This window comes from Erpetoichthys calabaricus, chromosome 3 (genome assembly GCF_900747795.2).
Source record: "Erpetoichthys calabaricus chromosome 3, fErpCal1.3, whole genome shotgun sequence".
Lineage (NCBI taxonomy): Eukaryota > Metazoa > Chordata > Cladistia > Polypteriformes > Polypteridae > Erpetoichthys > Erpetoichthys calabaricus.
Window position 1 is genome coordinate 75,814,516 of NC_041396.2, and position 14,840 is coordinate 75,829,355.

The 14,840-nt window shown below is 37.7% G+C and overlaps 1 protein-coding gene across 1 annotated transcript in view; it reads left to right on the top strand.

Annotated features, from left to right (window-relative positions):
* Positions 1 to 14,840, top strand: part of smyd3 (SET and MYND domain containing 3) — a 1,300,831-nt gene that overhangs the window by 1,017,246 nt on the left and 268,745 nt on the right. Inside the window, exon 6 of the mRNA XM_028796932.2 lies at positions 4,019 to 4,086. Coding sequence (XP_028652765.1) covers positions 4,019 to 4,086 — 68 coding nt within the window. The remainder of the gene's footprint in view (positions 1 to 4,018; positions 4,087 to 14,840) is intronic.

A 14,840-nucleotide genomic window follows, 5' to 3' on the forward strand; every position in this document is an offset into this window, starting at 1 on the left:
GTGTCCCTACTTCACGGAAATTCAGTTATCGCGGTCGGCCTTGGAACCTATCTCCCGCGATAAGTGAGGGATTACTGTACAGCAGTGAACACTAGACATACAGGACCTTTCCTACTGTACTTATGTTAATGTTTTTGGATTAAAACATTTCTGTTACACATAATAGCAGTTTTTTCTTGTTGAAAAAATTCAATGATTTTGGCTTGTTATTCTAGAGATAAACATAGCATATACCTGTATATGATATAAATGGTTAATTACCAGATCATACACTATGATTTACCTGACGGTACTATACTTCTACATAGCACAGGCTGATACCTTGAAAGAAATGTGCAAACAGTGATTGGTTAGTTGATTGATTGATTGAAGATGTATTAGGAAATTATAAATGGTATTTCTAAAGAAGGTCCATCCATCCTGCTCTCCAGTATCCAAACCTATTTCATCTAAACTTTAGGGTAATGAGGAGCCAAAGTTTATCATAAAAGATACCATACATTAATGGAAGATAATGCTCTCTTAAGTGAAATACACCTATCTCATCTGTTTTTGAAATTCAAGTAGCTAATAAAATAGTAGTGTATATAGGAGAGCCCAAAGGAAATGCACGGTCACTGCAGTCCAACTGCTGCCATATGCAGACTATAAAGAAGCTTAAAGTATAGAAACATGTGTTAAAAATTAACGTAATTTGACTCAGATTTAGCCTGTATTTTAAATTCTGATCTCAGTCACAATTAGGTCTGCCGTGTGTTGTTGGGTGGGGGAAATTCCATAGAACCCAATGTGGCTCTAAAACGCCACAGAGGTAATGACCATAATTAAGGTAAGAGTACTTCCCTTTGATAAAAGGATAAAAAGTGCCTCCATTTACTTCACAAACTTTAAAAATAAATAGAGATCACATTGTCATGTGTTACATGAAAGCTTACATGTTTTATAGGAGACAGAAGGCAGAGTGTATTCAGTGTTCATGTCTGAGTGAACTTGTTGCCAAGGGCTGGGTTTAAAATGTCACTGTAGTTGCAGAAATGAAAGGCACAGCCTTGCATTTGTGCCCTGACTAGTCAATGATGGACAGTAGAGTAACCAAATAGAGTATTTACTGCCAGGCAGTGTGGCCTTGAGCACAGTACACCACCAGACTCTGAGTTCACTCGTAACCTCTGGTTCACTACCTGACCCTGAAAAAGATGCTTAAGTTGTCTTTCTACTAACTATCTTTGCAAAATATGAGTATTGTATGTAATGGTAGTGTGGTTTGGCAGTGGTTAGTATTGTTTTCTCAAAGCTCTGGCAGGTTGGCTTTGAATTCTTGCCTGGACAGTGATGGTGTGTAGTTGGCACATTCTAGTCAGTTTCTATTTGTTTTTTCATTTGGGTGCTTGGTTTTCCTACATCAAAATACATTTTTGTTAGTTTACTTGCAGCACAAAGTAGGTCTGGTATGTATAAGTGTAATAAATGGATTCTGTCTTTGGATTATTCCAGTCTTGCAACCATTGCTTCTGGAATAGGCTGCAGCCCCTGTGAATTGGTTTAAACAGGTTTGAACATATACAGTGGAGTTATGAGCATTAACATTCTTTTGGGGTCACACCACAATTTTTGTTTATGTGGGCAAACCTCTCTACTGATAACATTAACTTACCTAAGCAAAAATATCTTACCCTCTTTAGACTAATGAGACCTGCAAGTTTACACACTGTTTGTGCCAAAAACAAATCAAGCAAATAATGGGATGCTGGTACCTGATCTGTCTCAATTGGCATCAGATCATTGTGATACCCTCAAATATTATCTTCTTCAAAATACAGCAATATAGATTTTTAGAAAAAGGAAAACAGAGAGCCTTGCAATATATTGGCAATGAACTGCCTAACGAAACTCTTCAGCTTCAGAAGCGAATGGCTTTGAGTTGAAAAAAATCATAAAACCTAAACACAGAAAGAATGCGCAGATTACATACACACTGCTTGAATCAAACACAAGACTCAATGGCTGTCTGGTACAAACACTAACCACTGTGCGAGGGTAGCAGAAAAAGATTTTTATTGCACCTCTTTTTTGTAGAGCAGGACTGCTGGCTTCTTTTCTGTAAAGATGAAGTAGCAAATGTAAAATTTCCTTGGTGGCTTTTTTTGAATTTAGCACTGTCTGGTGGTCCTCCTCCACTGTACGTGAAGATCAAGATTCTACTCTTCCCCATTTTTGTCATCATAATGTCTTCTGCTTGATGCACTCGTGATATTGATCTGCTTTATTTATTTATTTTTTGCTTTTCAACTTACTGTTGCTATTGTTAATAGAGCAAATGATACAGGACTTGACATACCTTTTCCCTGGAATAACCTTGACTGGAAAAAGCTCAAACTAAAAGTGCAAATGCATGATTAAAAAATATATATACTGTGTATTTTTTTTTTGTAGCATAGAATAAGGGTGTCTAACTGTCAAGTCTTATCAGTAAATTAAAAAGTTCAGGTTGCACATGTGCACACAGACCCAACAGTAAACCTAAAACATTGCGGGACCAGCGCTGTTAGCCCCAGTTAGCCAGAAACAGACTTACAGTACTCAGCATAAAGATAGCTTCACATGCTACAAAAAGCAATATTTTTCTAGATAAGAAATTAAGTTAAGCATGTGATGGAAAGGATTGCTTAAGGTAAAGTTTAAGGTTTATTAAAAACCTTTTAATAATAAGTTCAATTACTAGTAGAGTTGTGTCCTACTTGCCCTTAATGCAGAAATGCCACCGAACATACTGGATATATAAACGTCTACTACAGCTCTGTGCTTAAACCCTGCCTGGAACTGGTGCTCACAACAAAAATGGTGCCACATAACATATCATTTGTATTGGAAATCTCCAGTTTACAACTTCACTACTCATTAATTTCAGACATTGTGAATTTGTGACATTGTAAACCATTGTGAATTTCCCCTTGGGGTTAATAAAGTATCTATCTATCTATCTATCTATCTATCTATCTATCTATCTATCTATCTATCTATCTATCTATCTATCTATCTATCTATCTATCTATCTATCTATCTATCTATCTATCTATCTATCTAATCAGCTTTAGTAAATGTGAAAAAACAACAATATGTGAGACCATATTGACAGAACAGCTTCATTTAATATAACTTCTAAATTCTTTTATAATTACCTCAGCATTTTATGTTTATAGAATATAAACAAAAAATAACATTGTTTCATTGATTTTTTTTTCTGTTTTTCATTTTTTTACTGTTTTCACAGTGATACTCTCCTTCATTTAGGATAGGTAAAAGTACTTTATTAGTGAAATGTGTTACTGGATGCTGCATTGCTTAATGCATTTGATCATTAAAATTAAAGCCTGTCAAATAAGCCAGCATTAAGTGCAAAAGGGATCCCGCTACCTCATCCATGGGTAGATTAAGTGAAGAGTAAATTGTATGGGGCCTATACAACAATGGCTTTTTCCCTGGACCACAGTCTCTGTAGGCTATTGTACAAATAATTTGATTCCATTAACTAAACCAATGATGCGTAAGTGTTGTTAAGCATACATTATGTAGCAGATGCCAGAAGAGACTGAATGATCAGCAGCATAAGTCACATCACTAATAGTGTTTTGGATGGGAGACAATGTTCCTTTAGCCTAAAGGATTACTAAAACAATGATATGATGGAGCCAGGAGCAATGTGAGAAGCCTGATGTCTAGATAGATCAGACATCTTGTCTTAAAAGATAATGGTATTTGTTGTCTTGATTTTTTATATAATATAAAATTTACAGTTTGACAGATGCTCTGACCATGTTTTTCAGCTCCCTTATCCTTGACACTGACAGACTGTTTTTTTTTCACTTCTCTAAAACATTCCATGCCTTATTTACCGTTCCCTGCCTTCTCCATCTGTTAATTTATGGACAACATCTGATAACAAGAACAACTTTGAATTGTTCAATTTTATTTCCTTTGTCAGTGTTTACTAACATTGTTTTAATGTTTCCTTTCATAGCTGACCTGTAACTGCTTTACTATCAGTGATGGAGAGATGCAAGAAATTGGTGCTGGTCTCTACCCCAGGTAAAATATTATCTATGTAAACATGTTATTAAAGCAATAAGAATATGTGTTTGACTTTAATTAATTCGAATAGCTTAATTCTGTTCTTTGATTGTGTTTTGAAAGAAAGAAAGAAAGAAAGAAAGAAAGAAAGAAAGAAAGAAAGAAAGAAAGAAAGAAAGAAAGAAAGAAAGAAAGAAAGAAAGAAAGAAAGAAAATTTGGCTTTTTACAGAAGCTATTTAAATAATAAAATTAATAATAATACACTACTCAGAGCACTTCGTATAGTGAGTGGGGAGCCACTTCAGCCACCACTAATGTGCAGCATCAATCTGGATGATGCAACGGCAGCCATTATTGCGCAAGTACACTCACCACACATTAGCTGTTATGTGGTAAAGTGGTGAGACATAGTTAGTCAATTAGAGATAGGGGATGATTAGGGGGCCAGAATTAGCAGGCCCTGGTGGGCAATTTAGCCAGGACATCAGGGTACGCCCTACTCTTTACGAAGGATGCCCAGGGATCTTTAATGACCACAGAGAGTCAAGACATTGATTTTACGTCTCATCCGAAGGACGGCACAATTTTTACAGCACAGTGTCCCTGTCACAGCACTGGGACATTGGGATCCAAATTCAGACCACAGGGTAAGCGCGATTTATGGTTATACAGAATCCCTTGTGTGTCTTAGGCAACTCTTAAGTATGACTTTTTTGAATAACAAAAATCATTTATACTTCAGAGTATTGGTGGGTTTTACTTTGAAATGAACTTCAAACCAGGATTGTCTCTGTTCAGGTTAATTTAGACAACTGCCTTCCCTTACTGTTATAGCATGATTAATTTAGAGAGATACACCTTTCTCAAAATGGAGTAAGGCTGTCTGGAGAGCAAAAACAGTACAAAGATCTGTCCATGGTTTTCAATGTAATGTTCTGAAGTGACGGTGACCATTGCTCCCCCTCCACAGAAAAGTAAGGGCCTACAATGCCAAGTTTTGTAATGGCACACCAAACTGTAACCCACTCACTAGGGTCTCTAATAAAGTTCACGAGAGTTGGTTTCAGCCTAGTAGCTAAAGTTTTGCTTATTTATGCAACCATTCAAATGGAAGTGTGCCTTGTTGCTGCATATGATGATGGCATGTCGATGAATGGTTTGCAGAATTTTCACACACAACTCTGTTATGGCTCTCCCTTCTCTCTCAGTGAGTTCCTGCACTACCATCATTTGTATGGATGGAAATTAAGGTACTCATGCAAAATCCTTCTCAAAGATATGTTGGAATTGCCTAAGGCAGAAGCATGTTTGCGCACTGAATGTCTAGAAGAGTGCAAAATTGATGCCCTTACAGCTGGGATGTTTTCAGGCATTCGTACAGTCCGAGGACGGCCTGGAGATTTTATGTTCAATGTTGTACCCATCTGTCTAAATTTAGCCACCCACTGAGGAATTGTTTTCCAAGTTGGGACGTCACTGTTAGGAGGAATGCTGAAGTACGTTCAGAAGGTGGGTTGCATAATGATGATGGATTTGTTCTTTTTGAAGAACGATTCGACAGCGAAACCACAGTGCGCACAGGACCAAGGCATGTTGCCATCTGAAAACTACAAGGGATGGCCTACCAAACAACTCCCACCCCAACCGACTCGGCCGCCACTACCTCGTGCAATGACCTTGAGAAATGTGGTGCTTCATTTTGGCTCACCTGTATATTCACATTAAATAAGCTAAGCATGTGATTGTAAGTATTCACAAAAGATTAGTCTTTTTTTTCTTTAGAACATAGTGTTAAGAACACACTTTGAGTTTAAATATACAGTATTGCAATATCTTAATGTCACATGCCTTAAATAAGTATAAAAACATATATATATATATATATATATATATATATACATATATATATATATATATATATATATATATATATATATTGTGGCACCCAGGATGCCCAGGAAGACAGGAGGATGGCTCATTCCTCCTACAGACCACGAGGGGGCGTCCGCCCTGGTTGTATTGGGGGCCACGGGTACAGGGCTTGGAAGTCCAACCCTGTAGGGGCCCGTGGTCACTGCCAGGGGGTGTCCCCCTGCCTGAAGGACCCTGGACCCCAGTACTTCCGCCACACCAGGAAGTGCTGGGGGGAAGAAGAGAGGGGACACCCGGAGTGCTTCCGGGAGGACAGCCAGCGTTCCCGCCGCACTGGGGTGTGTCCGCGGGATTGCCGGTGCACACCTGGAGCACATCCGGGTATGGATAAAAGGGGCTGCCTCCCTTCATTTGAGGCTGGAGTCGGGTGGAAGCAGGACAAGTTGATAGAAAGAGAGAAGGAGGCGGTCCGAAGAGGCAGAGTGGTTGGCCTGGACTTTGGGGAAGATTGGGGTTTGTGGCATTGTAATTGTAAATAATAGTGTAAATAAACGTGTGTTGGGTGACATGAGCATGTCTGCCTTTCTGTGTCCGAGCCAGTCTCCACACTATATATATATAAACTGCTCAAAAAATTAAAGGAATACTTTAAAAACACATCAGATCTCAATGAGAAAAAAAATCCTGCTGGATATCTATACTGATATGGACTGGGTAATGTGTTAGGAACAAAAAGATGCCACATTGTTTGATGGAAATGAAAATTGTCAACCTACAGAGGGCTGAATTCAAAGACACCCCGAAAATCAAAGTGAAAAAATGATGTGGCAGGCTAGTCCAATTTGCTGAAATTTCATTGCAGCAACTCAAAAATTGTACTCAGTAGTTTGTATGGCCCCCATGTGCTTGTATGTATGCCTGACAATGTCGGAACATGCTCCTAATGAGGAGGAGGAACCCAGGACCAACTGCACCAGCATAGGGTCTGACAATGTGTCCAAGGATTTCATCCCGATACCTAATGGCAGTCAAGGTGCCGTTGTCTAGCCGGTAGAGGTCTGTGCGTCCCTCCATGAATTTGCCTCCCCAGACCATCAATGACCCACTACCAAACCAGTCATGCTGAACAATGTTACAGTCAGCATAACGTTCTCCATGGCTTCTCCAGACCCTTTCACATCTGTCACATGTGCTCAGGGTGAACCTGTTCTCATCTGTGAAAAGCACAGGGCGCCAGTGGTGGACCTGCCAATTCTGGTACTGTATTCTATGGCAAATGCCAATCGAGCTCCACGGTGTCAGGCCGTGAGCACAGGGCCTACTAGAGGACGTCGGACCCTCAGGACACCCTCATGACATCTGTTTCTGATTGTTTGGTCAGAGACATTCACACCAGTGGCCTGCTGGAGGTCATTTTGTAGGGCTCTGGCAGCGCTCATCCTGTTCCTCCTTGCCCAAAGGGCCAGATACTGATCCTGCTGATGGGTTAAGGACCTTCTACAGCCCTGTCCAGCTCTCATGGAGTAACTGCCTGTCTCCTGGAATCTCCTCCATGCCCTTGAGACTGTGCTGGGAGACACAGCAAACCTTCTGGCAATGGCACGTATTGATGTGCCATCCTGGAGAAGTTGGACTACCTGTGCAAACTCTGTAGGGTCCAGGTATCACCTCATGCTAGCAGTAGTGACACTGACTGTAGCCAAATGCAAAACTAGGAAAAAACAGAAAAGATGAGGAGGGAAAAATATCAGTGGCCTTCACCTGTTAAACCATTCCTGTTTTGGAGGTCGTCTTATTGTTGCCCCTCTAGTGCACCTGCTGTTATTTTCATTCAAAGCAGCTGAAACTGATTAACAACCCCCTCTGCTACTTAACTGACCAGATCAATGTCCCCAAAGTTTCATTGACTTGATGCTATATTAAAAAGTGTTCCTTTAATTTTTTTGAGCAGTATATATACAGTATACTGTACTTGCATTCATGTATGTGCTTGACAAAAAGAGTGGAACCAGTGCTCTTTGGCCAGATATTGTAACATGTCCTTGCTGATTTAGGGTGCTGTAATTATCAGCATTTTCCCATAAATAATATTATGATTCTGCCAGGTTCTCAGAACTTAAAATCAGGTTTAAAAAAATCAGCTTGGTTCCCAAATGCAAGAAGCAGGCTTTATTGCAAAATGAAGCCAAAGCTGATAAAGGCTAACCAAAAAAAAACTGTTTCACAATAATAAAAAAAATGTTTCTAAAATAGTTAAAGATTTATTTGCAAAAACATTCAACAGCAAACAAAAACACAAGCAAAAAGTCTAACCTCAAATTCAGTAAAACCAATCCGAGGTCTAGAAGTCAAAAGTCAAAGATAAAACCAAGAGGTTTAAAATCAAAGCACGAGATCCAGCAATTCAGGAGGGAGCTGAACAACAGAAGGCAACAATAATGCCACAGCAGCTTATGACATGCCAGTCACATACACAGGGCTGGTTGCCATCTCAATGATGCAGCATATCTAATAATAATATAATAATTTTTAATGCAATAATGTAAAATAATTAATAAAACAATATTCATTAGACAGAAAGAAAATATATATAATCGGTAATAAAGTACTCTTTAAAAGACAACGAAAAGACTAAATGAAACCCATGATGTAATGACGGAACCCTGATTATTTAATAACGATTCATTTCTCTGCTGCACATTAGGTATAAACTGTAAGGAATGCGACCTTGAAATTCAGAAAAAGCAACTTAGTAAAAACAAGAATATGTCATTATAAGAAATATTACAAACAACAGAAAACTATTTATTATCTCAAGCTTGACTGGTTAATTAATAACCAAGTTATCCTAATATTTCATTCAAATGTTTTTCTAAATTGTTATGGTATCTGCTTCAACTGCATAACTTTGTTGTTTCTTCCAAGCACTTTGAGTGAAGTCATGCTTTCTGATTTTTATTTTGAACTTATGTGCCCTACAGTTTCAGTAACATCTTTGCATTTGTAAATCACTGGCTTCACTGAAGGGTGTTAATAAAGTTAAACGCTGAAGCTGGTCTTTGCCATTGGGAAATCATAGTCAGAGGTGGGGGAGTATGTGAATTGAGTGGGGAGTCCTGGCAGGAGTTTGAAACAGTTTCTTTGGAGTGTAGTTTCGTTGAATACATGCCGAGACAGCTGTGGGGAGTTCCTTTGGTAGTTTTTCAGATGAGTGTTTACAGAAGAAATGCAAAGAGTGCAATGGGCAGTTTGATGAATGGTCTGTTAGACCAGCATAGATGAAGAAGCTACAAAGAGATGTGTAAGGAGTAACATTGCAACTTCCACATGGAGTTTCTCAACATTAATAGAGGAGTTTGAGATAATACACAGTCCTGTATGGTTTTATATAGTAGTGGTCACTGCTACCTATTATACATTTGCCTTTTCCCTAGGAAGATCCCCTCAAAGAGAAATAGCCCATAAAACAGAGCCTATATAGAATACATGCATACAGTTTACTGCCCGGAGAACAGTTCTTTGATTTGTATTTTAGGTTGTTTTGCTTGTATTGAACATGTGAAAGGGGCAAGTACTTTTTTTTTTAGTTTATAGGTCTCAAAGAATCTGATCATTTACTCAGATCAGTGATGGTTATTTGGTGTTTTTATTTCCCAGGATGGTTAATACAGTAACTGTAAAACATTCTTTGACTTTTATTTCCTTTCTGCATGCTTATTGTGAAATTGAATTTGCAGAAACATTTGCAAAATGAAAGGTGTTTGCTTCTAGTGAAACTTGTGCCTTTGGCACAAGAAGGAAGGCATTTAGCTAATCTCTGGAAGTATTTACATGCATTAATTGTGCATGCATCTGCCTGCTACTGTATGTGACTTATTTCTGATCATGTGTAGACATTTTGTTGAAATGCCAGGTGTGTTCTGTTAGTACGATCCCCACTTTGCCAGTTATGATGGTAATCTTGATGATCTCAATTCATTGTGGACAGAAAATAGACTTGATGTGTTATAAGGCTTGGTGTGTGCATATCTTCAACCTCTCCTGTAGGAATCAAGAAACAGGAAAAGGTGGTTGCTAGGTAATGGCAGTTTAGGGATGTTGCTTTGTGGAGAAAACAGTGTAATGTGCCTGATGGTATATTTTGGTGTGTCTTCATCTGGAAATTATGCACATGTCACATTTTTAAAAAAACACTTTTTCATAGTTCCTAAATTGTCCCTAGTGTGTGCTTGGTATTTGTGTGTGTGTGTGCGTGTGTGTGTGCGTGTGTGCGTGTGTGTGTGTGTGTGTGTGTGTGAGCTCTGCAGTGGGCTGGTACCCTGCCCGGGGTTTGTTCCTGCCTTGTGCCCTGTGTTGGCTGGGATTGGCTCCAGCAGACCCCCGTGACTCTGTGTTAGGATATAGCGGCTTGGATGATGACTGATGTCTGACTCACTTTTTCATAGTGATGTGAACAAGGGACATAAGCAGAGAAATATTGTTTATTTTCCACCAAAAAAAACCTTAAACCCCAAAAAACTTTATTAGTGAGGCTAATATTTTGACAGCAAAACAAATTTTAGTGTCAGTTTCATGAAACTCTATGTGAATTATTTTCTCAAGATAAATGGAGACACACAAATTCTTGTTGAAAAGGTGTAATGTAAGACCTCGTCTTTCGGGTTTGTGAACAGTAAGGCAGTGACAAGAAGTAATGGTCAGCTGTTGCACATACATGATTCACTGTTTCATGGCAGGAATTCTCCTTTGATCAATGTTATGTCTGAAAATTTTAAAGATCTAAATGAGGTTCACAAGTAGCCTTTCTGTTGAAGATTGCAGGAATATAATTTTTCTCAGCATGTCAGAATAGGACAAGAATTGGCCACATTTACTCTGTTCATCCTCTTGTGCTGCTTTCATTTGTTTAGTGCACTGACAAGAACTGCATACTGTCCTCCACATGCTGGCACATTACCAAATCTGTCAGTAGTATCTATAGATGTAGATGTAGATGTCTCTTCCTGACAAATTGGGATATGTGTGCAGAATTTTATGGAGATTGGACCAAGGGTGTGGAATTGCATAAAGAGCAATCACAGTCACTCACACACACACACACACACACACACGCATTGAGCTTTATATATTAGATTTTCTTTGTACTCTGTTTGGATATTTTGCTATATAAATTTGGAGAAATTAATATGCAATGCCACTAATTCAGTTAAAACACAGAATAACAGGACAGTTTACAATATTCCTTTTTATATTTAGGCAAAATGTATTTTCTATATAATTAAAAGCTTAACTGATGTACTTTCATTCAGTACAGAATGTTTGGAGTCAGCATATGACAAATGATGAATAAAATGGTTATAAATTAATTTAAATAATTAAAATGAGCTTCCAACTTAATGTGTAATTTTACAGATATTTCCTTTTTGACACAATTCTTTTTTGCCAAAAAATCTGTGTAAGCTTAAATAAATATATTTTCAATTTCTGCCAGATATACAGTATATATATTTTTTAATTTCTGGGCTGATTTGCAATAATAAATTAGACCTCTTATCACAAACTTGCAAGTTGTTTTTATTCATAATTCTGCTGAGAAGTGTCACATGACAAAACTGTCATGAGCTTTTTTCTGTCCATCCTGGCCAACTGACCTTATCATCGGACTGTCATTTAGAGACTTAAAAATAAGTTTGCATTTAAGTACTGTGTTTCTCTTAATTATATATCCATCTTAAGTAAGTTTGCATTATTTATTTTTTGTATACTGTTTATGCACCTTTATTCTTATCTAATTTTAATTTGTTTACCTTTGCATGTAATTACTTCTTGACATCTTGTAAAGCACTTTGAGCTACATCCTTTGTTATGGTTATCTTATTATTTAAATTTCAATATGAGGGCCATATTTTACAGGTGGGAAGATCAACAGATAAAAAGAGAAATTAACTATTCTCAACAACAACCATAAAATTGAATACAGCTCATTTTCATACAAAGAATGTAGCTCAAAGTGCTCTTGAGTCAAATAATTGTTTCATCATCTATATATATAATTCACAAAGTCCATGGCAAGCAAGACGCACGCACGACAGAGCCCCGTCTGCCAACTCTAACACTCCTCCCATGTCCATTACCTTCACATTGTTTTCCTTTTATTTTTGATGCCGTTCAACAACTGTATGGCAACATCGACTTCTCAACTGTGATTCCGGAACAACTCAGTACGCGAGCTATATTAAGCGGCACCAATGAAGACTCACTACACCTTAATGAACAAGTACTGAAACTTATCCCTACCGATGAAGTAACTTTCACCAGCGTTGCCTCCATCATCACAGACTATCCCGCAGATCAAGTTTCATTCCCCAAAGTATTTCTTAACAGTCTTACTCCCAGTGGCATGCCTCCGCATAAACTCAAAATTAAAATAGGTTCAGTCGTCATACTTCTCAGAAACCTCATGCCAGCAAGAAGTCTCTGTGATGGCACTAGAGGGACTGTTACCAGCATTCACCGCAATGTACTGGAGTGTAAAACTATCACAGCTTTTACCTCACAAACTGTCCTTAATCCCCAGATATCCCTGACCCCATCAGATTCAAATTTGCCTTTTACTTTTACACGCAGACAATTTCCTGTTAGATTGGCCTTTGCAATGACAATTAATAAGGCACAGGGACAAACTTTCAAAAAGATATGCCTGTATCTGCCAAACCCAGTGTTCAGTCACGGAAAATTGTATGTTGCTCTCTCCAGAGTTCCATCTTTTCATTCACTCATAGTCGTATCCTCAAACCCACCCCATTTGGACAACTGTGTCTTTCAGGAAGTGTTCACCCATCAATAAATAATTATGCAACGTATGCTACGCCGCGAGTTGGCTAGTAGAATATTAATTACACAAGAAAAATATTTACTTCATGTAATAGTGGTGAACCAACAACAGATTTAAAGGGTATACCAGAAGATAGATGCAAAACAAAAAATATTAAAACCAAGAAATTGAAACGAGCCATTTACACTAGACAAAAATCATGGGCAGAGAACGATGTGAAAGTCAGGAACATAAAAGATCAATTAAAAGCAGGGAATTCTTAATGAAGGTTTAACAGAGGTTTATTATCTGCAACTAGGATAAACATACAGTTAAAAGGACCCCATATAAACCCATTGCTGCAATAACCTGTGGGTTACAACCTTCAGAGACATGCCCCCCAAATGACTGGCAATGGGAACAAAGTTGCAGCACTCCGAAACATACACAAGATAATCTCCAGAATGGAATAAAATTTTAAAAATACAACACTTCATATGTATTACAAAATCTTATGTTTTCTAAAGCACAGAATTTTTGTTTCTGCATCTATTCTATGCTTTTGTTTTCTGTTTCACATTTAATTTTTTATTTTTAATATTAATTAGTGTCACCATTTTGAATTCCTCTGCTTTGCTTGGAAGCAAATTTGTGTATTACTGTCATTGATAATGCATCCCTTTTGCCAAAAAGCATGAACCAATCTTCACATTGCGTGATGTGAGGGGATCATTGCTATTTAAGTTGGTGACACAATGTCCTCATTGTCTAAGTTTCTGCATTTCTATGAACAATTTTGTATGCAGCGCTCTGATTTTACTGTTTTTTTGTCTTTGAATATGGGCTTTCTTTAGCATTTAATGCATCGATCTTCTAGTTAAGATTTGTTTTTTCTTTGATTTTGACCCTGCCTAATTTTTTAACCTAAATTCCATCTTGCTCCAAGTCCTAAAAGTCTATTTTTTTCATCACAGATAGAACTGTATGGTAGTTGGGACACATAGCATGATATTAAGAAACCTGGCAAATCTGTAATATATCTGCTTTCACCTAAAGATTTCATATCCATGATTTAATGCATAAAACAGAAACAGATAATCAAGAATTAAGCATAACGGTAGTAAAATGTCACAATATCAGTGTTCATTAGCCACATGTAGGAGGGTACCTAGGTGGCAAGCGTAAGAGCACCACCATATTAGCACAGGGTAGAGCCAAGAGTGAGAGAGTGGGAGACAGAATAGCAGCAGAAGACGTTTGTGTTTGAGATAATTATTTACATGATGTGTAACACCTAGATATGAAAATTCATATCAGAGAATTAAAGGGAAATTTTAGTTTGGACTTAAATACTGAGGCATTAATTGTAAATGGTACATTCCTGCTCAAGTTTACACCCCCTAGATGTTGTGGAGCTCACCCATAGTAGCTTTAAACGCATGTGGAAGTGATTAATCTAGTTCAGTTATATTAAGTACCATTATCTTCGGCATAACAGGATACTTTTTCTACCGGTATTTCCTTTGGAGTTCGCTGAATCTCTGGTTGATTGCGCATGTAAATAGAAAGTGGCTTGATTGCAATAATAACAGGAGTTTGTGAAGGAAGGTATGTTTTCTAGTAGTCTTTATTGTTTATACAAACTAAATCCAGGGTTAGAGTATTGCAACTAAACCCACTCCGGGTTGTACTGGATGACAAACCAGATTAATATAAGGTTTTAAATACAAAATTTCACTGAAGTCTGTTAAATAACTTTTCTGCAAGTCAGCAGCACCTTTGGAGAGTCTGAAGTACATGAGGTATACATTACACCATTGTATGGCTTATGTTGGGAAGAGAATTCACTTTTTATGTGAAATGATGGAAGTCAACACCAATTTCACCCTTCAAGTGCCAGGACAAGCGCTTTAACATCAATGTGTAGAGCAAAGCCTTGTTTTCACATGTTATATATTTATTGTTGTTAGAGAAAAGAATATAAATGCATAGTATGAATGTTAGGTAGAAATGTCTTACATCTTGAATGAACTTCTATAATTTGAATAATTTTAGATTCAGTACCTTTTTTAATTTTGGATTTCT